The following is a 24,072-nucleotide window of genomic DNA, read 5'->3' on the forward strand; positions in this document are numbered from 1 at the left end:
AGTTCATCCATCACTGCCAAACTATGAGCTGGGTTCCCACCATAAATGCATCCACTACAGTCCATTTACTCAAGCAGAGGGGAATAAAGGGAGAAACATAAGCAGCCAAACAGTATGATGAGGCCTGCCTTTGCAATGGTGAGCTGCCACGGTCAGCCTAAGCAGCACAGCCCACTGACCATTCCCCAAGAAAACATGACAGAATCCAGAGGGGAAAAAAACTAGAAGAACAGTATAAGTGGCCTGCATTACTTAATCCATTGTTCTTGATCCAAGAGTCCATGATGGACACTGCACAGCTAAAAGCAAAACAGAAAACCCACAAGCAAAAACACCCAGCACCCAAACGGCTTCTACCCTTCCTTAAAATTGTATCAGACTGGAACTTAGTGCTTTTTAAAAATGAAAGTATAAGCTGTTACCTGCTGGTATTTTCTGAGTTCTGCTTTGATTGGTACTGGAATTTCATAGTTTTCCAGTTTTTTTCCATCCAATAATTGTTCCAGAAAGTGACGCTCTTTAGCTTTCATTCGGATTAATTCTTCAGACATGTTTGGTGGATCTGGTATACCAGCCTAGGATAGTATTTTTAAAGCAGTAGCGTAAGGGCTATAGTACTTAATTCTCACAGACAGTAAGAAATAAAACCTCATACTAGCTTAGACATTTTAAAGAAACACATGGAAAATAGTTGCAATCTTCTCAATTATATAAATCCAAATTCAGCGCTATACTTGTTTGATTCCTTGAAGATCAACTCATCCAGGGCTGTAGTGTGCAGAAGACAAATTCTGCCCCAAAGGACACACTGAAAAGCTTGATACAATTGTGTAGAAGAGGGGAAATCCTGGTCATGCTTGTAAGATTTTACAAAGACTGAGCTATTTTACCTCTAATCAGAGAGTTTATCTGGTTGGCTAGAGAATCCTTTGACACCCATTTCTCCTGAGTCACAATCTACCATCCAAAGTTAGATGGATCTTTCTCCTACAGATGTTAGTAGAATGAGATCTAGAATGATACTGAAATCCACAGGATGAATACAAGCAGTTGGAAACTATTAGGAAAAAGAAAAACCTAAACCCCTCCAGGTTTGTAACAGCAGACTTTGGCTTCCTATGTACTTCTCATACCAGGCCAGAAGCCCAAAGAAGCTATCTGGGGACCAAACATGATCAGACATTCTTGCTTGCTAATAATATGTAGTAGCATAAGAGGTACTGATATTTTCCATCATCACATCTGTCATCCTAGTTTTCTGGGCCACATCCATCTTTAGTTAACTTTACTTCAGAAGCCATGTTACTGATCACTTAGCAGGGGCTACTGGCTGAGAAGAAAACTACAATGAAATAATTCCACTGTGTACGTGGTTAATAAGGAAGGGGGAAAACCAACCCAGATTTGAGATGTTAGAAGTACTCCAAGAAGATATTTATGTACATACACACAGACAACAGCCTACTTGTTCTTTTAAAAGGGAGGGTAGGAAGAGCAGTTGAACATGTCTGAAGTATGAATACCATGCCAGTTATTTGGTTTAAGTATACTGTCAACTTGCAGCATGATTGCTTATCAATAAACCTGGACATATTAAGTTGAACTATCAATCTTACAAACTTTCTCTCAGTCATATTTTAATTTTTATGACTGAATGAATAATGAAATTGAGAATAAAGGCACAGAAAACTGAGCGTACCTAAGTTCTCCCAACAAATTTATTGCTATTGTTTCCAATTCCTCACAATTAGAAACGAACACAAAAATACCAATTAGAAACTCCAAGCTTATTCAGACCTCTTATCACTTTTACTTATCTAGCAGCTGAATTCTGGTCTTGTATTTTAGACAGTATATAAAATGGCAGCAATAAACACAAAAGTCTAGACAGACTGTTACAGAACTAAATCATGCTTCAGGGACATAAAATTGCAAGAGTGGAAAGTTTTTTTAAAAAAATATAGTTATCACTATAACCACTGAAAACTGTGTTTGTCTTATGAAATATCTGCAGGACTACCCTAAAAAGTTTTCCCATTTAAGAAAGTAAAGCTATCCATAAAACACCACTCTAAGTTTTTTCACACAGGTGAAACTTTGTCTATGAAAACTTGTTAATGAAGTTAAGGAATCCTTTTCTGAGATTGAAGTAATAAAGTATCTCCCCACAAAACATATATTTCCCTAGACCCCATCAATCCACCCCTTACTCTTTGCACTGAAATGACTCCAACCCCTGTACAGTTACCAATTCAAATCTGTTGTTGGCCTAATATTAAAAAATTGCCACAACAGCACTGGTATTTTCTCTCATTATTAGTATATTTCACTCTAAGTTTGCATATTTCTGACACTGAACTTCCTTAACTGGAAAGAGAAGTATATAACAAGTATTCTACACTGAGATGCTCACTAAATTCTATTAAAATAGCTTAAAAAAACCCCCTAAGCTACAAGTATTCCATAGCACTGTATTCAGATGCATATGAAGGGCACTGGTGTGAATGACATTTGAACAAACAACAGCATCTAAGAAATCCATTTCTACTTTGCTCACTTTCAACTTTTTCAACATTTCAGTGTAAGCATAGAGAAATTAAGTGCTCCATTTAAGGCAGATTACTAGTTATCAAGATTCTAAAGTTCTATTATGCTAAATTAAAATTTGAGATAATGAAAGATACTAAACCCATTAAACTGACAGAGGGTTTTTCATTAGAAGCATGCAAATGAATTCTGAACTGTCTTCTGTTACCATCTGGTGGTGAAAATAAGTTACTTAGAAGCCTTGTAGTCCTTGAAGTGCAATATGAGAAAGTGCCCGAGGTATGCAAGTTGTAGGAGTGAAACACTGAAGCAAATCTGTACTGATTAAATACTACTGGATCATAATACACATAGTATTTTGCCCAAAGCTGCAGGGTGGGGCTTTTAGATTTTAAGAACTAGGAGTAAGTAACTGGATTTATCTCCATACTGTTTCTATTGATGCTATTTTGTTTCTTCCTTTTAAATCAGTATTGATTTTTTATGCATTTCTCTGGACCACATACACAACACCACGCATACCTAGAGAAAGTGCTCATGTAACTCTTAAGAATTTTGAGTCAAAACTAGCAAAAGCAGCATTATGGACAAAACTAATGAATATACACTTTAATTTCATGTACATAGCTGAGATGAGTTTCTTAAAGAGAAATTTAACATCCATTTAGAAAATTACTGACAGTCAAATTTTACTCATTTTACATTGTAAAGGACACATCTTCAGTTGTCTGATATGGACTCATCTCTAAAAACCAGTTACTTATTCAGCATTTAATAAGCTAGAAGCTTGGACTTTGTGGCTGGTGAAAAAGCAGACACAGGACAGTTCACAGTATACCTACAACTTGAGCTTACCTCAAGAGGCATTAGTCTAATTAGTGTTGCAAAGCACTGAGTAGCCATAAAACGCACACTGTTTGTCTGATCACTCATTCTACCCAAGACTGGAACCACGAGAAGAACAATGTATGGAACAATACCAACATCCAGCTGCTCCATTACACCTGGATCAGTTATTAAGGAAATAGTTTTTACCAGTTCAGAACTGTCTGACATCAATATATACCTGGCAGATTTCACACTTGATAGGTAAAAGTCATTAATACATTACATTCAGAAAAAAAAAAGATTTCTATCAACAAAGCAAGGGGAGCAGGGTGGGAAAGCCTGATCTACCCAGTTACATTTAGCCTAGTGAATTCCATTGTTTGAGAAATTGAATTATCCCCACCGAACCTTCATTTGATAGACAAAAGGCAATGGAAATGAAAGTTTCTTCTATTTCTTGTCTACAGGAGGAAACCAGCTTAACATTTCATTTCTCCTTCCATTTTTTTCAGGCAAAGGGGTCTGTTCCCCCAAATTCTGCAACTGCAAAGGAGTTTCTGCTTTTTTGAATATTTGAGCAAGGATACATGCAAGTGCTTCAATTGCACCTTCTTGTTTGGTGTTGTCATCTATTGCTCCCAACCACGGTAGAACTTTCTCTAGAAAGATATTCATTGTTTCCATGGTAGCTATTTTGCTCATAACACCTACACAACGAGAAGCCATGTGTCTCACTGCAGTGCTGGGATGTTGAAGGCACATATAAAGATGAGGCAAGTGCTGTATTAACTGAATAGGAGAAGGTGATGGGGAAAAAAAGGTTAATATGCATTACAAACAAATTACTGAATTACTTTGAAATAAAGTCTTTAAGTCACTGTTGCCTCCCACAGAATGTCTGAAAACTTGTTTCAGAAGAAAAACATGACTTTGAAGTAGTATTACTCCCTAAAATGGTTACAATTTAGAGTAACAAAATATTTAGGGTTTTAGTCACAATGAAAATTAAAGAAGCCCTTGATTAATTAAAGTGTTTCACACTGGAAATACACAGTACTAAGTACTCAGAACTTTTTATTAAAAAAAGAATTATTGCTTGGACACAATGATTAAAGAATTCCTTCCAGCTAGCAAATTTGTCTTAGACTCATCCCATTTATGTTTAGGCAGATGAATTATCCATGTTGGGAGTCTTACTAACTCTGTGTGACAAGACACCCAGAAGGAAATGTACACCTTCCCAAGGGGGTACGTGTGTACAGACAGGTCCTTTTTTTATCAGCACAAATATATTTTTACACCGGGTATATTAAACATGTAGTCAAGTTTTTTTCTAGTATGGAAGTCCCTAAATATTAGCTTTGATGAACCAATTCCACCCTCTTTGACTTTCTTTTTATTTTTTTTGAAACTTGTATACAGTATTAGCACCCCCAAAAGCAACCTTCACATTAACTGCACATCATATATAGTGTGCATGTATATATAATACACATATATATAAAAAAACCTTACCATGTCATATACTAAATTTACTCAAAACCCCTTCAGTACTTTATTAAAATAGACAAGAAACAATTCCTATGTTCCATGTGAATCTTGTCCATCTGCTCAGAATTCTACAGCCATTCCTCACACTCATCCTTTCCCATCATATCCTTTCCAGACATAGTTCTGGCCTACTTATTCCTTGCATGGGAGCTTTTTCACATATTTTTATCAATCTGTTACCCTTCTCTATGCCTCTTCCAGTGCTACTATGTTTATTCTAGAATATAGTATTGAAGATAAGCTAGTACTGAATATTCTGTTCAGATGCAGGCATAATGATGACATTCTTGTTTCTTTCTTAACTTCCTTTTTTTTTTTTTAAAAAACAGTATTTTACATTCAGCTGATACTGTCACAGAACTATCCTAACTCCAAAGTAGTACTCTCTCCCAAGTAGAAATAGTCAGTTCAGAGCTTACTACTATGTGTAAGATGTCTTTTACATTGAGCAATGGGTAAAAAGAAGTAATTTTAAAAAATAATCAAATCAGTCTACTTAAGGGTAAACTAAAGCCTCCCATAATATTTGCATTCCTTGCATAGGGAGCCTTTCTGACAACCTTCAGCCTGTTACAGAGTAGTCAGACAGTAAACTGCAGAGTCTTTATTACTACCATTCTCCCCCCTCACTCTGGCCACACAAACTACGTCAGCCTATTAGAAGTTAACACATTTCAGTCACTCACGTAATGTTGCCTAACTTTTTTATCTGTGCTTTAATAACAAAGAGAAGGCATCATCCTATCAGTCTGTTTTCCAGATTTAGGAAATACGGAATTACAATAAAGCAGAGTTGAGATGCTGATTTCAGTGTAACACAATAGCATAAATATTATCATAACTCAAACATCAGACACAATCTTGTTTGTGCATCTCATCCAGCAAAGGGTAGGCCAAGGCTAAATTGTAGGTAGGTGTTTGCTTTTGTGGTTTATACTACAGCCTGCATAAACAAACACAAAATTTCACATCCTATAGGACACAAGGGAAAAACAGCTTAATTGCTGAAGACAGAAGGCTATGTCTTCAGTTTATCAAGACTAGGATACAGGACTTGGAGAACTGGCAGGCTAGCAAGTGAATAAAAACATAATTTGAGCAAAATTATAAGGCTTCTTTTTAAATATTCTTCTAAAACAAAGATTTAACACAGTGGCAATGAACAGACTGAATTGCTTCATACAAAAGCTGCTTTGGAATATGATTACCAGAGGATGTAGCTGAGTATCCATTGAAGCTGCTGTTGTTTCAAAAACCTGCAAAGAATTTACTAGCTCCTGAGCAGGAGCATCTCCTTTTTCCAGTAAGGACTTTCGGTCTGTTAAAAACAGAAAAGGTGTTCAGTTTAAAACTGACATACTACCACCAGTCTACCAGCCCTCCCAGCTTAAAATGGAAGTGTAATTACCAAAATTATTTATGTGAATATTGTTCCTTAAGGAACCAACCATAGCATCCCAGAGATGTGGCAATCCTGTTGCCATTTCAGCACCAAAATGTTTAGCTATAGTAGATAAGGCGAATTCAGCTCCTCTTCTCTGTACAACATACGGCTTCTGAGCCTAGAATTAAACAATTTAACAAAGTAGTGAGGACAGATACATGTAAGAATAATAATAATTTTCAAGGAAGGTCCCATTCTTATATAAGCATTCAATTCTGATTGTTTATACCTACCTACAACAAATTTGCTTGTCGATTTTGTTCTTTTTAAGTTATTTTATTGTTTATACAGGTAAAAATAAGATCTATAGGCAGATTATTTAAACACTATAAATTTGGGAATGTCTTTTGCTGATACAGGGCCATTTCAGCAAGAGGTCTTCCAATTGGTTCCAGTTCCAGGACCTCAGATACTATCAGTATAGGGACACCAAGAACAATGACATAATAGTAAAACTTCCCCAAAGCAATCAATACTTGATTTGTTATTAAGCACTTTCTCTTGCTCCCACCCCCTTCAGAAAAGTGGAATTGCTAAAACCCAAACAATTATGAAAAAAGCCTACAGCATTGTTCAGGAATCACTGTCATGACTAGGATCTTATTAGAACACACATAAGTTTCATATGAATAGAACAGTAACAAAAAATTTAGCGTACCGTGGAAGTCCCACGTTCATTCTAAAGCCAGTTACATTTCAAATACTGTTTTTAATGCTTCAGAGAATCCATCATACATCAAGATGACCAACACTAACATGGGTAATGGGACACAATCACAGCACATTTGGGGAAATCCATTTGCATGGATTTGTACCGAGATATTAATATTCTGCACTAAATGAAAAATACTTTAGAAGCTGTTAGTTTTTTAATGACATACTGAAAGATTTGAAACATCATCACCACCAAACATATGCTGCTTGTATCACAAAATTTTACATCAACTCAGTTCTCATAAAAAGATCCTGGGCATCCCAATTATAACGTTATCAAGCTCCTGTGAATTCTGTCATGGAAGGGATGGGTGGATGCTCGAGTTGCAAATACAATTTTTGGGAGTTTACCTCATCAAGTTCTGTAGGAATGCTTCCACTACTGCCAGCAGGGAGATCTGCAAGTGGGGCTTTTGGAGCTTTTGGAGTAGGACCTCGCCGACTTGTGATGGCAAAAGCAGCTTTCTGATGTCTATACAGCGTAATTATTCCCCTGTGCTTAGTAACTGTATGATGCATCCCATCTTTATCAGAGTTGGGCCCTAAAGGAAAAGAGAGAACAGCTGACAACAATTTAAGCTGCAGTTTCAAACAGAGGTGAAAGTGATAGCTACCTACAACTCATCCACAGATCAAAACATGCTTAAAAAAAAACATGTGTCATCATCCTCAAGGACAGAAAAATTTAAGTACAGAGTAGAGTTACTCTGTTAAGAGCAAACTACAGACTTGGCATGAAAATCAAAGTGTGCAAACTGCCATGTAAATTCTTATTCAGCAAGAAACACAGATAAAACTTCAGTCAAATATAAAGTTTGCACAAGTATTTTTTATATAAAACATGTTACATTCTAAAGTTTAAACAAAAATTCATGTTTCATGTCCTTTACAAGCAGTTCAAGACTTCTATCATGATATAAGAGGAGATGCCATCAGTATGTTTGAGTTTGTTGATGTTTCTATACTAACCAGCTTAATTTTCAGATATGAATATTATTCTACTCTGAGATAAAGTATAACGCATTCATTAAGAAAAAGTAAAATGGGTAATGGCCAAACCTTAAAGCAGGCTAGAATCTTCAAGAGTATTAAGGTTTTAGTGTTGTTCATTCAATCCATACATTTTTAGCAAGGGACACTTATTAACAGAAAATCCATAACCACAGTGTGCACAGGATTATTTGTTCATTTTGAGCACTGTCCTCATCTTTTGCTATCTTACTATTAGTCTATGAAATGTAACACGTCAGACTTTTTTCTAACATGCTACTCTTATTTCCATACTTATTCAAATCAATGAAAGTCTTTGTAACATTTGAATTAAATGTGATCATAAGTGGATAATAATCGAACAATATATAACTGAAAATTGGATCTAAGGTCTTTTATACATAAATTCTCTGAAAACCACACGCATTATTAGTTGCTGTGTGTAGTTTAAAATACTTAAATGAAATAATTACTAATGAATGAAGACTCAATTTGATAGCTTTTTAAAAACACTGAAAACAAGACTCAGTCAAATACTAATTTTAACAGTTCAGAGGCAAGCACAGACATATTTTTAAGATCCTGGCAGTCTTAGATATCGTACCTTTTGAGTTTTCATGGCCACTCTGAGGCTGTGCAGGACATGCTGCTAGTGGGGTAAGATGTGGATCTACACAAAGGGAGTTGCAGAGATTTTTTATAATCTTTGAGTTGGGACAAGGAGACCTTGTTGTACACTGCTGAAGTAACTTTGCTATACACAAAGCCACATAGTTTTGTACAAGTGTATTCTCCTCTTTTTTGATGGCTTCCATTAAGGGTTTTATAACAGGATTTAGTTTTTCTGGAAGTTGCTGCAAGTTCACAACTGCACATGCAGCAAATGTATGGACTCGCAGATGCAACACTTGCCATTCTTGATTTGTTTCTGTAACAGTCATTTGGACTTGCTGTCGTTTACTGTCCAACTGTTGTAGAATTTTAGGATTCAAAGTAAAGGATGATGTCACCTCATTGAAAACAGAAGTAACCTAATAAAAAGGAAGAAGAGAGTTACAAATCTGTTTCATTTACTGTAAAATGGGATATCCTCTGAAAACTGGTTTTCATGGCAGAACATAAGTCACTTAACTAGGTATTATCATCTCCATTTTTCCAGAAAAGAGCAGGAAATGCTCCAATGGAAAAACCAGGCACATTATCAACATTTCAAGTCTAGAGTCCCAAAGCTAGAAGAGGATTTTATATACCCCTCCCAAATTTAGATTGTCCTATATCTACCAGATATATCCAGATATTCTGGCAATATGTAAGTGCATGACAGATAAGCAAAGGAGAACATGCCATTGAGTATAAGAGGCCACAAAGGATGGGCAAGGTCCCATGCATGAGGAAGTTGTTTCTAAGGTGATTTTCTTTTGAGGAAAGAGACTAGGATAAAAATCCAAGCAAAAAGTCATCACAAGACATTAGCTGCAGGACTTGCCATATCCTTTCCCCACTCACAACTGGCTAACTACTGTAGTTTAAATCTTTCACAGGAAAGACAAAAAGCCACATAGAATCATGGAAATGCTGAATTTACTCTACTGATAGGATAGTTAAGACTCCTGAGTACAGGAAAGTTCACAATTGTTGAGAGGGTTAATCTGAGAGCGTTTTTTTGTTGGTTTTTGCCTTTTACTTTTAAACGTTCAGGTCAAGTTTTTCAACTACCAGACTTGTACTGCTTCATTCTATGGATATCTCCAGTTCTACTCCACATGACCTTGATGACTGGAACAACCAAAGGATGCAAAAAATCTGAATAGCAAGGAGGAACACAGGGGTTTTCTATCTCATGCATGAAGACACATACTACAATGAAGAGTAGGTCTGGTGTCTATATTTCAAGAAAATCTGAACAGTTGAAAAGGGTGCAGAAGACAGCCATAGAAAATAGCAAATAGTAATAGAATGAATCTTCTAATCCAGAATGATCTTTTGAAAAAACATGCATTGTTCAAGCAGCCCTACTGCTGGCCTTGAGTAAACAGTTGAGGTATATGAAAACTCCTGTACTTCACAGACTATGAGCTCACATGATTCTGTCTGGCTTTACCTTGGGAATTTATCCATTTTAGACTGCAGTCATAATCAGACTGGCCAAAAATCCTCTCAGACACAATTATCTTTAACTTTAAAAATATGTTGAGATTTTCAGGTTAAGCTACTGCATACTACTACATAAATATTACCACCTGAGAATTTCAAGATTCATTGTGGCCATAACTGTACAAACTTAAACCTCCTCTTATCTTGACCCTCAGCACCCCAGTAACATACACAAACCACATCCAGAATCCTAATCCCCCTCCTCAAACCACACAACATCCACCACCATTCCTTCATCCCCCCAAAACTACACACCCATCCCACCCCAGTTCCTTTTTTATTTTGCAGGCTCTCAAACCCACAAGCTCTTCATTTACATCCTACCTCATCTGTCCATACTCATCTTTCTCTCTGCTTAAGAGGCTAGTTTGGAAGAAAAAACTTTTAATTTGTTGCCAATATTAATGAGCTCTATTTTTGCTTACAGAGCTTTTCATGTGGAAAGCTACCTTTTATTAGCACATCTAACACTGATGTTTTCTGATTAAAAAAAAGACAAAACAATTGAAAGACCAGGAAAAAAACCCAAACAAATTAAGCCTGGGGGGTCAGGGGGCAGGAGAAGGTCTAGAATTTACACAGTTTATTTACTAGTCTTTGGACAGTGGTTTTGAAGGAGTTCTAGCCTGTTTTGTTTTCTTCATCAACTTCAATAGTGAACTTCTACCTGGAATTAGAACACAGAACTTCTTCTCCTGCTAAGTATCCACCTTGCATTCTACTCAATTTTTGGTATTGTCTGTAAATGCCACAGGGGAAGTGGCATCTATTCAATCTCATGTTAAAGGATGTGTAAAGTCACCATATTATTTCTGAAAGTTACTGTCTGTGTAATAATTATGCTGAAGATGTATTTCAAGACAAGAACAGATTTGAATGAAGGGCAGGCATGCCTCTACTTACCAGCTCATTAGCTTGATCTATTGTAAATACACTGCAGTTTACTCTGTTTCCAATGTCAATGTTTGCATCAGCTAACAATGAGATGAGTTGTTTACATTCATTCTGCATTCGCGTAAAAGGAACGGCAATTTCATCATAATAGAGATGTTCAGAAAGGACCCCAAGTAAACGAGGTTGCACACAAATGGCCACAGTTCTACACTCCTATAACAGGAAGAGACATAATTTGTATTTATAAGTAATCACAATTTCTGTTGTTCGGTTTTGGGCACTAAACAGCACAATCTAGCTACAAAAATCCAGTCTCCAGAGGAACCATTAACACCTGAAACCGAGAATCTTAAAGATTACAAACAAAACCTTCAGTCTGCCACTAGAATGAAAGTGACAGTGAATACATGGAAAACCGTCATTTTAAAAGGAAGCACTGACCTTAGATAACACGCATCTTGAGAACAGACTTATGCGTAGAAGAAATGTGAATATATTTACCGATTCATATTCTGACAGTTGGTGCTTAGGTACAGGGTAATGTACTCCTCCATTGTCTTAACAATCAAGATTTTAGTATTTAGATGTATAAATGCCATTTTAATTTATCAACTGAAATTTTATTTTGGTCTAAGTAGCAGACGATGAGCTGTGGATTAAGATAGTAAGTAAAATTTATTTTTGCTGCAGAAACATCCTACCTTTTGCAAGGCTGCCCACTCGCAGATTACTAATGCAACACTAATCCTCTGCAAGGCAGATTTAGAATTCAAGTGGAAGAGCAGAAGCTGAGCTAATGATTCAGCTGGCTTTATTTCTTGAGTAACAGTATTTACACCTGGGTCACAAATGCAGCAACAAAGTGCTCCCAGCAACCTGACAAAAGGAGAAAGAAGATTCACTTCAATATTACAACTACTCTGCAATTGATGATAATTACATTTTAGCAAAAACACTATATAAATGAAAAAGATAAATTGCTTCTAAGTGTTTTTTGAAGATTTCCAGTAAACTGACTTTGCTGCCATCATCCGAGCTCGCATGACAACATAATCTCTGGTTGCTGGATCTTCTGCAATGCTGTCTGCTCCAGCAATATATTCCTGAATCACTTCTTTATTCTGGGTTTGACCTTGACGCAGTTTAGCGCCCGCCTTTTCCTATGGAATAAAGTTGGGAGAGGTTGAAAGTAAGTGTTCGCAATAGAATAGATGAATTCATATTCCATAACATTTCAAATAATCATCATACGCTGCAAAAGTTGGACTAAGCCAGAACATTTCTTGGATAACAGGCTTCTTGAAGTAATTAATCACTGTAAATCATCTCTCTGCTAATAGTATTCTATGGTCCTACTAAATGTATCATATGGTTTCTTCACTATGGTATTAAAACTAATACTCAACATACAGCTGATTAACTGAGTCCACACAGAAAAAAGGAAACCTCTTTAAGCATATTGTCAAAAATAATACAATGCTTTTAGACTTAACTCAGTCCTGCAAACAGATGGTTATGGAACCATGTAAATAAAGACTTTATAAAGACTTTGACAGAATTTTGAGTTCTCATAGCTAACCTGACAAGAACTATTTTGCTGTACAGACTCAATGTTTCTAAGATAGGTTACATTTAGAGTTGTAGAAAGGCACCACCACTCCCCTCTAACACCTTCAGAACATGTCTTCATATACAGCTAATCCACTTCCTACTTTCCCCAGAACAGTTAATGAGGTCACATTTCACTTACTTTTGATCTGGTTTTTACTTCTAGCAACATGTTTAAGTCAATGGGCAAGTGAGATGGCTGCATCATTAAGCAGAGCCAGGCTCCCATCCATGGACAAGCAGCTGCAACCACATACTGTACAGATGCCTTGTTTAACAGTTCCAGCCATACCTGGGGAAAGGCACATAGTGGAAATCATGACAACTTTGTATGTATGATTATGTATGTACGGATGATTATGTATGTACGGATAAGCTGCAGGAACCATCCTATTCTATTTCACTCTATAATAAAAGTTTCACATAGGCTAACTACAAAATAATTAACATGAACACACAATTATTTATCTGCAGAAAAGTGCAGAGGATATGAAAGAGCAGGATAAAAAACCACTATATATGTAGGTAATAAATTGTGCAAATACCTTGTGAATAAGATCCAGAATTTCTTGGTTGCTTTCTAAGATACAGAATTGAAATATGTGCCTCAACATATCTTGCAGAATTGGGGTCAGCCATGTTGAAGAGCTCTGAAACAAGAGCATCATATAATCAAGCAGATTCCAATATGTATCTTAGTAAAACACTAATAACTCCAATTCTTACCTGGTCTTGGGTAGACAGCAGTGTGAATAATGTTTCCAGTGCTGCTTTTCGCACAGAAGATATAGTATGGTGCAAGAATGGCCACACACGTGGGACCAAAACTGTGAGCGACTGCTGAATACTAATACATGAAGGGAAGATGTAGAGGTGGTGACAGAGATAAAAAAAAAACAAAAACACAACACACACACAGAGCTAAGTTAATTTTGTTTATCCACAGTCATAAAATTTTATTCAAAAGCAAGATTTTTATAAAAAGATTATTGCATATGCTTGCTGATTTTAAGTGAGGGATCAAGTTATTAGAGCGTAAACATTTAAAGTAGTTTGAGTCAGTGTCTTTTTTTCAGGAAAATATCAGGTTTTTTTCTTACTGGTGTAAAGAACCAGTCAATTCAAGTACATGTTTTTACCATGTTGTTGCCCAGACTATACTTTGAGATTTGTTCAACTATTTAGAAAAAAGTTGTTTTGTTTTTTAAATTTATTATTAGGCATTTATGAATTCAGAAATAATTTAAAACAAGCTTGGATCTTTTGTGCATGAACCTGCACATCAACTGATTTAAGTAGTACACACTGCATTAAAGATGGCAGTGATAAAACTTAATTTTAAATTTTGGATTTGGACAAAAACCAGCTTCAGCAGTGATAACCATATAGGATGAGAAAGGTGAGATGTGTAAAACATTTATCTTAAGTGCAGATGCTCTGAGTTTACCATGTATATTATGAAAAGTGTTAAGATATTAACGTGCAATTCCTTTAATTTGATAGAATCTGAAACAGCGAGGAACTAGGCATTGTCTTCAACAAGTCACAGAATTTCTGGCTGTACTATTGATGTTAATTTTGAACAACTAGTTTGTGGGTAGGACCACCACATAAGCGGAGACAATATCCTTTACTAAAATACCCAAGATGAATGGAGAGAGAAAAGGGGTGGGGAAAAAATCACATATAAACAGTGTCTAGTACCTTTTAGTTATTTTGTTGCCTTTTACTAATGCAACAAAAATAGAAGCACTGTCCTAACCTTCACTTTAAGGAAAAGCAAGAGTAAAATTACAATACCAACTTAAATCAAGGATCTCCTTGGCACGTGACTTGAAAGCAAATTTGATTAGACCAATTTGAAAATAACTGGACAGTCAAACCTGCAATACTGAAGCAATACTACTTAAAAAGTTACCTGCATTTGCGGACCTGAGGATAAGTCAGAAGGGAAGAAAGAAGGATCATGATACTGTTTGTGGAAGCTGTCAAGTCATCCAACTCCAGAAGTGCATCCCACAAGGTATTAAGAATAAAAGGCACCTACACAAATAAGCCAAAGAGGTTATCATACCAAAAAAACAAACAAAAAAAAAGAAAAATCCAGGTGCTTACTCTAAGTGTTAATGTGTTTGCTCAGACCCAAAGTGAACAATTCAGTCACCTTCTGAGACTGAAGCTGGACCAGGCTTTCCACTACTGGTACTAAAGATGCTGCAGCAACAGCTCGAACATCATCATCCAGATCTTGCAGACCTTCAATTATTGCAGGCAACACTTTAGGCAATAAAGTGTTGATCATGTCCTGTCAAAAAAATCAAAAGCATTTTTAAACTTAAAAAGAATATAATGCCCCAAACTACTAAGATGTACTCAAGCGTGTAAATAAAGCTGTTTGTTATATAAAACAGAAGCTACAGGTCCAAGACTAATCTAAATACTGTAAGTTACCATTTATGAAGTAAAACCTAGGTTATAAATTTGAATGAACTGTAACTTAGCTCAGTTTTGCTATAAGCAAAGCTCAGTGTTTGCAGAATACCATGAACATACTAATACTCTTGTAGCACTCAGCTCTGTTATCCTCACACAAGGAAGTATCATTACAATCATACAAGCACAGTCTCTATCTATAATGTTTTGTGCAAGTAATTTATCAAGTTACAACAGTGCAACTTTGCTATGTACTTGCAGATTTCTGCAGCCTGGATATAAAAATGCAGTCACACATCTTATAATCCACATGAGGCTGCAGTGCAAACAAGCTTGCTTTAGCATACCTATCCAACATTCAGCCACATCCTCAACTTTGAGCAGTTTATTTTTCCAAGGTTCTCTGCAATTTGTCATGAAGGTTATTACCTGACGTACTGCCAAAGCGTACTTTATTCCTAGGAGACCACCATGTCTTACTTCCCACTGTTCCTGCGTAAGCAGCTTCAGGAGAACATCCACTGTTTTATGAACTCCAGTCTCATTCATATGTTTCAACACTACTCCCAAAGTCTGAGCACAAGTCTCACGTACTGGTGCTACCACCTAAAATAAAGTAATGATAAAACAGATATTTCTGTTTAAAATTTGACTTAGAAAGAAACCAATAAGAGTACAGTCAAATGACCAAAACTGTTATACAGAAGGTAAGGTTTGTGTATCAGCTACTTGTAATTGCTCACAGATGTTTATTACAACAGGCACATGCAGTAGCACTGTACAAAGCATAGCTGATCTGCTGCAATAGCTCCTGCAGAAGCCTGTTGATCTACCTGTTCATTCAGAGACAACTTACTTCATCTGAAACGAAGTCTCCAAATCTGTCCAATGCAAACACACAAAGAAGTCTAATAACCAAATCTTCTAGCCACTCTTGATGCTGCTGAATCATCTGTAAAAAGAGAAAAATTGAACACCTTGACTATATTTATTCACTAAGATTTCTGACATACTTGCTTTACCTAAAATGTATATAAAAGATATGACAATATATGTTTAAATTGACTGAATAGTCATGTTGCACAGATAGTCAATGCAAAATAGTCAGCACTAATTCAGTTCACCTGGTTTATTACAAACATCCTATTTTATTTTATTTTTAAAAAAAAAAACACATGATAATTTATCAAAAGGCTAGAGAGCACCTTATAAGGTAGACAGATAATTTTATCCCTAGATAGCACATAAAGGTAAGGGCATTCATATAATTTATACTGACTAATATCAACACATCCTAGGCAAAACAATTAGTATGTGTTTGAAGAATATTTACAAATAAACTATGAAGCACTACTTCTTCACTGTGGGAGACCCAGTGAAAGGAAATTGCTTTTCAGCCAAATCTCCTTCAGATGGAACAAAGTGATTTAGACCAAGCTTGTCTTGAAGCTCTGGCCTCTGTTAGAGACCCAATTGCTCTGTAACTCTGAGGCTCAGAGCAGAAGCCCCATAAAAACAACTGCTCAGGTATCATCTTCCTCATCACCACTTCCCTTGAAAATATTTTCATGAACAAAACTTTCATCGTATTACGGATTTCATATTCCCATATCAAAAGAATTATATCCTGCATATAGCATGCACAGCAGCCTTTGAAGCTAGCCTGGAGTACATGTACTCCTTCCCTAAATAGTTAAGAAGCAGTTTTAAGTTATCTTATCATTGCAGTGTGTGTTATTACTACCCTGCAATTTCCATGGAACAAATGCTACTTCACATGGAAGCAAGAAAGGATAGTAGCTTTTGCCTGAAGTAGCTTGACTTACATTTATTAAACATATTCTTCAACGTGCTCTAAACCACAAGCTCTTCCAGCTGCTTTTACAGGAGGGAAGTTAGTATGAATCCAGATGGGATTCATTATCAGTAAACAAGTTGTTACTGTCAGGATATTTTTAAAAAGTGTTTTCCTTTTAAACAGACTATTTAAATACTTTTTCTCACCATAACAAAGCAAGCAGATCAGTAAGAGTCACCTTACTATTTTAGTGAATAAACTAGATGGTCTGAGACACTTGCCCAGTTAGGTAATCAACCTGTCATTCTGTTTCAGCACATCCTTACCATAACCTGAAAATTGTATTTTCTAGTATGGAAGCCAGTGTTTAGTAACTTTACACCCAGTTGACATATTAATGGCTGCTTGCTTATACAGTACCATTGGTTTTTGTACTGGCTTTCTAAAAAGAATGTAAACATTTCATCAGTGCATACAGCAATCTCATCGAGATTATTCTGAGCTGACAAATCTCAATTTATATTCCCCCAGATCACTTATCTCCTGCAAAGCTCAAGTATTTTTAAAAGTCTGTTTTCTAAACTTCATTTAAGATATGTGTTAAGTCTACATGCCTGGAAACTCACCTCTTCTAAAGAGCTATCTCCCATTTTACCACCACTTTTACCATGAGCTTTAAGTATCTCTCTCAGTCCAGTACCTGCACCATGTCGAACCTAGAGAAGTGAAATAAAAAGTCAATTTTTAAATATGTAGAAATGCAAGATAAAAATCCACACTTAGTAACTGAAACAATACTACTTTATTCTTAACAGAGACATTTCAAGTGCTGCAGAGTTAGTGGTACTTAAGACGTGGGAAAGGCTAGTATCAAATCATACACTTAAATACTAATCTGTCCAATCTGTTATTTTTCCTAAGTATTTGCCATCTTACAGACAGAAGCAATTAAGAATTGCCTCTATTTTCTAACACAGAAGATAGTTACATTTGAAGTAACACAGCCAATACAGTTTGCAATTATTTTTACCTCACTATGTTAAAAGATGCTGGTTTTCAGAGAAAGAGCAACTAGAAGATACTACTGGGTTTAGTAAGTTTATAAGCTAAAGAAGCAATATTCTAACATTTTAAAACACTTCATATTTTTCTTCATTACATGTTAAATTTACATTTCTTTACAACTCTTTGTATTTTTTAAACGGTTTGGATCCCCACTGAGTATTTTGGGGTCTGCAAAACAAATTTCTGAGAATTACTATTCTGCGTCGCTTTCAAACCTGCCTTGCTTGGCTAATTTTTAAAAAGTAAATGAACAAGTGATATGTGAAAGCAAGTTATAGCCATTTGTATGTTACCACAACATTAACAATTGAATACACTAGGAAGTTTTGGAAGTGACAGAAGACCAGTAGAAATATGTGCTATAGACACATCTGTTTCTGGTATTTTGATACCTAACTAGACTAGTAATTGGGTAACCAAGAAAAGCCAACTCGACAGATATACAGGAAGTTGCAAACGCAAAGTTCTGAACCAGGTTTTCATTGAGAGGCCTTTAAGTTAGAGCAGAACTTAAGTCTTTTTTTCCCTTTAACTGCACTTCATATACATGCTTGTTGCTAGCAGAAAATTATTTTATTTAATTTCATGATAGCAACAACTAGAACCAAGCAGTTGGTAGGTCCTCCCTTCATCAGAATATTTTAGGTAAAATGCATGCATACACATCCCCTTAAGTACAGCTCAGTGGCTGTTGCTAAAAGCTATGAACAAGCCATAAAAAACAGAGCGCCTAGTCTTAAAATTCTAATTGTTCATAATACATCAATCGTTTATTTGGTCCAAGACTGCTTATGATCCAGTTTTTACAAGGCAAAAGAGGAAAACTTTGCTAGTTATCTTCTCAGCTTCTACAAACACAAACCAGAAAGACAGACAAATGTATAAACAAAATAACAATAGTAGGATTCATCTTCCCTGACATCAGCTGCCTATAAGCTAGGTAAGCAGTCTGAACTAGTCATCCAGACATTGCAAGAAGATGCCAGAAAGCCATTTTATAAACATGTATTTTGAGAAAGGTTAACCTGTTTTTCATCCAGAACAAACTATAATAATGATTCTCTATCGATCTACTTCCTTAAGATGTGTGCGCTCTATATCAAATGTACTAAGCAAGCTATGAGAATGCCTACATTCCAGAAGACAATCAGACTTTGGCTTCAACTGCGAACAGCCTGCTTTCAAATAAGGTGAGGCTTATTATCACAGACACACTGATGTGCCACATAAATATAATTATCCTTTCTCTGAGCTCAAAATAATTGTGCTGGCTGCATATGATCTACATTTCCAAGTCTGAAGTCAGTATGGACAATTTACTATCACTGAAACTGTGCTACAGATATGTTATAGTTGGTGTTAACATTTAATCTTTCAAAGGACCTACTTTTTTATTAAAAACCTCAAGTTAGTTGATAACAGTTATCTCCATCTTCTGCTCAAGGAAGAGAGACCATGTTCAGCTACTTGAAATTTTTGCTTGGAGCTGGTATCAAAGTTTGTGGGAAATAGTATAAGGATTGAATAAAAGCATAAGCCGAACAGGTTTTGAATCCTGAAACTAAGTTGTCTAGGCAAACAAATATATAGTTTTTGTAACTTATTTACCATCATTCTAAAGTAAGTTAAAAGTTCCTTTTTATAAATGAAGAGAACAACTAGCCTAACCCCTGTTATCAAACAAGCGATCCTCCCCCACCTCTATGCTTAGCATGAAACAAACATGTCACAGTTGTCAGCAACAGACTCACTCAAACCAATGATGAATCCAAGACCGGTTTAACTGCTTCATCTTTTTGACCAAAGATTCATGTGCTTTTATTTTGCTTGAATTTCAGTACTTCCAAAATTCTCTTATAATCACTACTTTCCATGTTTTTCCCATTCTCCACTTGAGCATGCATCTATTTTAACCTCCCCTTTAAGTAAGTCTTAAAAAACACATAAGTTCTCTAAAGGCAGGTTTGTCTTGGCTATGTAATCTGTATTTACAATTGACATAATTTTTTATATCTAGCAAAACGCTCTAGTCCTACACATGCAATTTTTGTGCTTTTGTTGAAGTCTTTTTTTTTTTTAAATCTAGTTACACCTTAGATACTGCACATGTGTCTTACCTCCCAAGAAGGGTTAAAGAGATCATTGCACACCTCTTCACAAAAGCTTTCCAAAGGCCATTCATTTGCCTAAATTCATAAAGAAATGTTAAGTACAAGATTAAAAGAGAAAGGGATCAGGAAAACACTTCTTATATTGTACGCCACTTAGGTATGTGAAGATAACAAAGACCTTCAGAAGCTTAAGTATTTTTCTTTGTTACTGGACATCATTGAAGAAAAACCATCTTCTTCCACACTTCAGAAACTTTGCACTGGATCTTTTAAACAGCTTATGAAGTTAAGTTTGTTAGTAGTCTAACATCTTCTCTATGGCAATTAATTTTGAAGTTCTGGAATTCAATCTCCCTTTAGGAACCATATTAAGGCAGAAAATTAAGTAAATCCCCAGTGATTCTTTATATTTATGAACTTTGCCTTTAAAGAACACAACAGGCAAGTCTCAGTTAGAAATTACACTACGTCATCAAATGGGGTCAATAAATCCAGCAATGAACACCACCCTTTTCAAAACATTCCACATTTTTGAAAACTAGAAGCATATCCACTATCCTAGCATCATACAAGGAAACCAACATGACTGTGGAAGAGAAATTACGAGTAAGTTCACACCATCACAAACAAAGCATGTGAAAGGCTAGCAACCAGCAGCTCTTCAACCTGCAGTTATAATTAATCTCTCAAATTAATTAATTTTCATTGTTTCACAACTAAGAATTTAATTACTAAGCTAGGCCTGGAAAAATCTCATTTTTGTAGAATACAGACTAATCAAGATAAAGTCTCATCAAATAAACTTCTATGTACCATAAGATTTCTTACAATTTTTCAGCTTTTCGTCTATTGAAACAAATGCAAGTGTTTCCAAGACTAAGGTAATTGTTTAAATCTTCAACTACTAAAGATAGAATTTAATTCTAAATTAAGCCTAATTAAAGTAAGGCTAAGATTAAATAAAGTTTACATGAACGTTTAGATCAAATTATTTATGGCTCAGTGTAATCCTATCATCTAAGTGTTTAGCACAGTTTTACAGTTTAATAACCAGGTCTGACACCTGAAATCCACCTACCACGTTCATTTGGGTCACAAACTGCTACCAACAGATTAAATGTGTTTTCTTCTTCAATGCTATACACAGTTTGAAATTCATTTGCTTCGTTACATATAAAAGCAAGCTGGCAATGGCATTCTTTAATTCTCTTAATGCTAAAATTGCTAAAGAATTTTGGTGCATAAAGGAGTTTTGTTTTACATTACTCTGATGAAAAACTAAATGATCATTCCTGCTAACAGCAGAACAATACATCATACCTCTTCTGGAGCATTTTCTACCAACGTTTTTGAGTCTGTGGCAGGCTGGTTGATGACAACATTTGTAACTTTTCTTCTCTTTTCTTCTGGTTCGCCATCAGTGCTATCATTGCTGAGAGGGAAAAAGTGTAAGTTTATGAACGGAAAGTATGCTTTAGGGGAAGTAATTACTTCTACAACTGAAGTCTTCAGATAGAATGAAGTGTAGCAAGAATACAAAACAAAGAGGTTTAATGCTGAAATATGCAAAACAGGTAAGTTTACATGTAAAAAAAATTCAGTGAGGAGACAGCAGAATGCTGTCCCAAATTGGCAATCCTTCTCAGCCTTTTGCAAGAAATACAGAAATTCTTAATAAAATCAAGGAAAGATAATTTTGTTTACAGCTTTTTATAAACACAGTAGGTACAATACTCTGTTACTATAGAAGTACAGCAAGGAACACAGCATGCATCAGAAAGTTATAACTGAAATTTCTAGTTATTACGTTCTTAAATCCCTCATTTTCATGGACTATTCTCAAGCCATATTAAATGACAGGGACAATCCACAAATTTAACTGTACCACCCTAGTATTTCAAGATCCCTCTGAAGGTAGGTCCTTAATGAAGCTCTATTGGGAAATAAGTACAGCCCACAAGCATTTTACCATCAGCACAATCAGCATGTAAACGATTAAGATGCAACAACTGTAGGAAGTTTTTCAACAGATAAATCACAATCCCAGCTTAACTGAAATAAAAGCAAACCAGTTCACTATTATACCTCTTCTCATTAGCTTCCACTGCATCCCTGGATCTCTGCTTTGCAAATAGCTTGGCCATTCTTTTGGCTTTATTCTTTTGTCTACTGCTCATACCAGCTCGAAATTCTGAGTCAATTAACTCAGCAGCCTGAAGAGTCTGAAAGAGAAGTCATTCACCATCAGTTCTTCTTACAATGAAGGTCCTGAAAAATCATCAAACCCACACTGCTTTCAACTTCCCCAACCCTCCATCATTTCCAACTCAGAGCAGCAGTTTGCCATCAAATAATCTAATATGCAAATACAGGGCATAAGAATTCAGAAAACCAATGCATACCATATTAGAAGTTGATCATCATACTTAAAATATTATGATTATAACCACGGAAGCACAAATAAAGCAAACCCACTGTATTACTCCTGGCAGTCAAACAGCCCGAGGTTTTACCTACAGGTTGTTTGTTTACTAGTGAAACTGAAGAAGGAGAATAGTCCAGATCTTCATCATTGAACAGATCTTCAGTATTCATCCCAATTGCAGCACCCATATCTAAGCCGAGTTTCTTTTGTAACAGTTTTCTCTGTCGCGCTATCCTCTCTTTAGGATCAATTTCACCTTAAAAAAAAAGTTTTTAAAATAGAGATGATGTGTCACATTTCCAACCATATGCATTATTGAAGATTTGATCAATGAAATAATATAAGAAAGCTAAAAGTTACAGAATTAATTGTACTTGGCTAATACATCAATACAATCTTTCAAACCAAATCATACTGATTCCTAGGAAGGCTTTGTCTGCTGCTGAAGCTATAATAGTACTTAAAATGCAATCAATTTAAGCAGAAAAGAGCTCCCATGAAATTAATTAAATTACACTTGCTCTGCAGAAGTAGAAAATCAAGTTTTTCCTGAATTTTTAGGAAAGTGCACTTTGAAAGGAACGAATTAACACACACAAAAAATTAAATAAATAAATCTGGCAACTGATTCAAGAACTAATGCTTTTTCACTAAGCACATGCATTCTTGTGGGATCTGTTGATTTGACAGTCTGGGTTTTTGATTGTGGGTTTTTTGTTTGTTTGTGGGGTTTTTTGGTGTGGTTTGGTAGTGGTGTTTTTAAGGTTTCTCTTTCTTCTAAACTTCACCTTCTGTTGGGAAACACAGACTTAAGAATTAAGAGTCATCAATAAAACCCCTCAAATTATATTCAATCCAATATCCTCTACTAAGCTAGGTTGAATTTGAACCTGTTTTCCTTGAAAACATTCCTCCTTATAAAATGCACTAGACCCAGGTGTCTCCTTCTGCCCATACTAACTCCTGATGGCAATGTAAATTGAAGCATAAGCATGATTCTCCTAGGGTGACTGAGTCTGTTAACAATCTTATCCTCAAGCTTCATACGTCAAGGAAGGTTTATTTAAGAAGTTAACAGAAGCCATCTCAAGAACGTTATGAAGCTTCAACCCTAATTACCAAACATCTAGCCTTTGGAAGCATCCATATTTACATTAAAAAAATTAGAAGACTTTAGTGCCCGAATATAATAAACCCTCCAAGTAAAACAAAACTTGTAGCTTGTAGTGCTGTCAGACTTGACTCTCTTTTCACATGTGCAGTATGGAAACCAGTCAGTAGATTGGAGTTTTTTTGTCAAATATCTGCACAAACTTGTAAGTAGGTGACCAATATTGGCAGAATTTTGGAGTATACAGCAGGTTGAGTAGTAATTAGTAGTTAATTATATCTATGCCAAAGCCTTTTTTAAAAGATTGCATTTACTGACAAGCAGAGAAAAACAAACAACTTCCATTCTCTAGAAAATACTTTTTCTTTCACAAGTCAATTTTATGAACGAATGTCAAAG

General features: G+C 35.7%; 1 protein-coding gene across 2 annotated transcripts in view; it reads right to left on the minus strand.

Moving 5' to 3' along the window:
* Nucleotides 1-24,072, minus strand: part of BTAF1 (B-TFIID TATA-box binding protein associated factor 1) — a 46,291-nt gene that overhangs the window by 7,341 nt on the left and 14,878 nt on the right. The window contains exons 5-26 of one of the 2 annotated variants that reach the window (XM_026851215.1): nt 22,655-22,818; nt 22,223-22,359; nt 21,458-21,569; nt 20,144-20,212; nt 17,588-17,677; nt 16,020-16,115; nt 15,593-15,769; nt 14,895-15,035; nt 14,649-14,773; nt 13,457-13,577; nt 13,276-13,380; nt 12,873-13,022; nt 12,140-12,282; nt 11,824-11,998; nt 11,132-11,335; nt 8,679-9,105; nt 7,436-7,626; nt 6,335-6,488; nt 6,135-6,244; nt 3,963-4,164; nt 3,403-3,551; nt 423-575 (exon numbers count right to left, since the gene is read on the minus strand). In XM_026851215.1, coding sequence (XP_026707016.1) covers nt 423-575; nt 3,403-3,551; nt 3,963-4,164; nt 6,135-6,244; nt 6,335-6,488; nt 7,436-7,626; nt 8,679-9,105; nt 11,132-11,335; nt 11,824-11,998; nt 12,140-12,282; nt 12,873-13,022; nt 13,276-13,380; nt 13,457-13,577; nt 14,649-14,773; nt 14,895-15,035; nt 15,593-15,769; nt 16,020-16,115; nt 17,588-17,677; nt 20,144-20,212; nt 21,458-21,569; nt 22,223-22,359; nt 22,655-22,818 — 3,395 coding nt within the window. Of the gene's footprint in view, nt 1-422; nt 576-3,402; nt 3,552-3,962; nt 4,165-6,134; nt 6,245-6,334; nt 6,489-7,435; nt 7,648-8,678; nt 9,106-11,131; nt 11,336-11,823; nt 11,999-12,139; nt 12,283-12,872; nt 13,023-13,275; nt 13,381-13,456; nt 13,578-14,648; nt 14,774-14,894; nt 15,036-15,592; nt 15,770-16,019; nt 16,116-17,587; nt 17,678-20,143; nt 20,213-21,457; nt 21,570-22,222; nt 22,360-22,654; nt 22,819-24,072 lie in introns of both variants that reach the window. The other variant, XM_026851214.1, reaches the window with a different exon arrangement.

Source organism: Athene cunicularia (genome assembly GCF_003259725.1).
Source record: "Athene cunicularia isolate RWA chromosome 6 unlocalized genomic scaffold, athCun1 chr6_part1, whole genome shotgun sequence".
Taxonomy (NCBI): domain Eukaryota; kingdom Metazoa; phylum Chordata; class Aves; order Strigiformes; family Strigidae; genus Athene; species Athene cunicularia.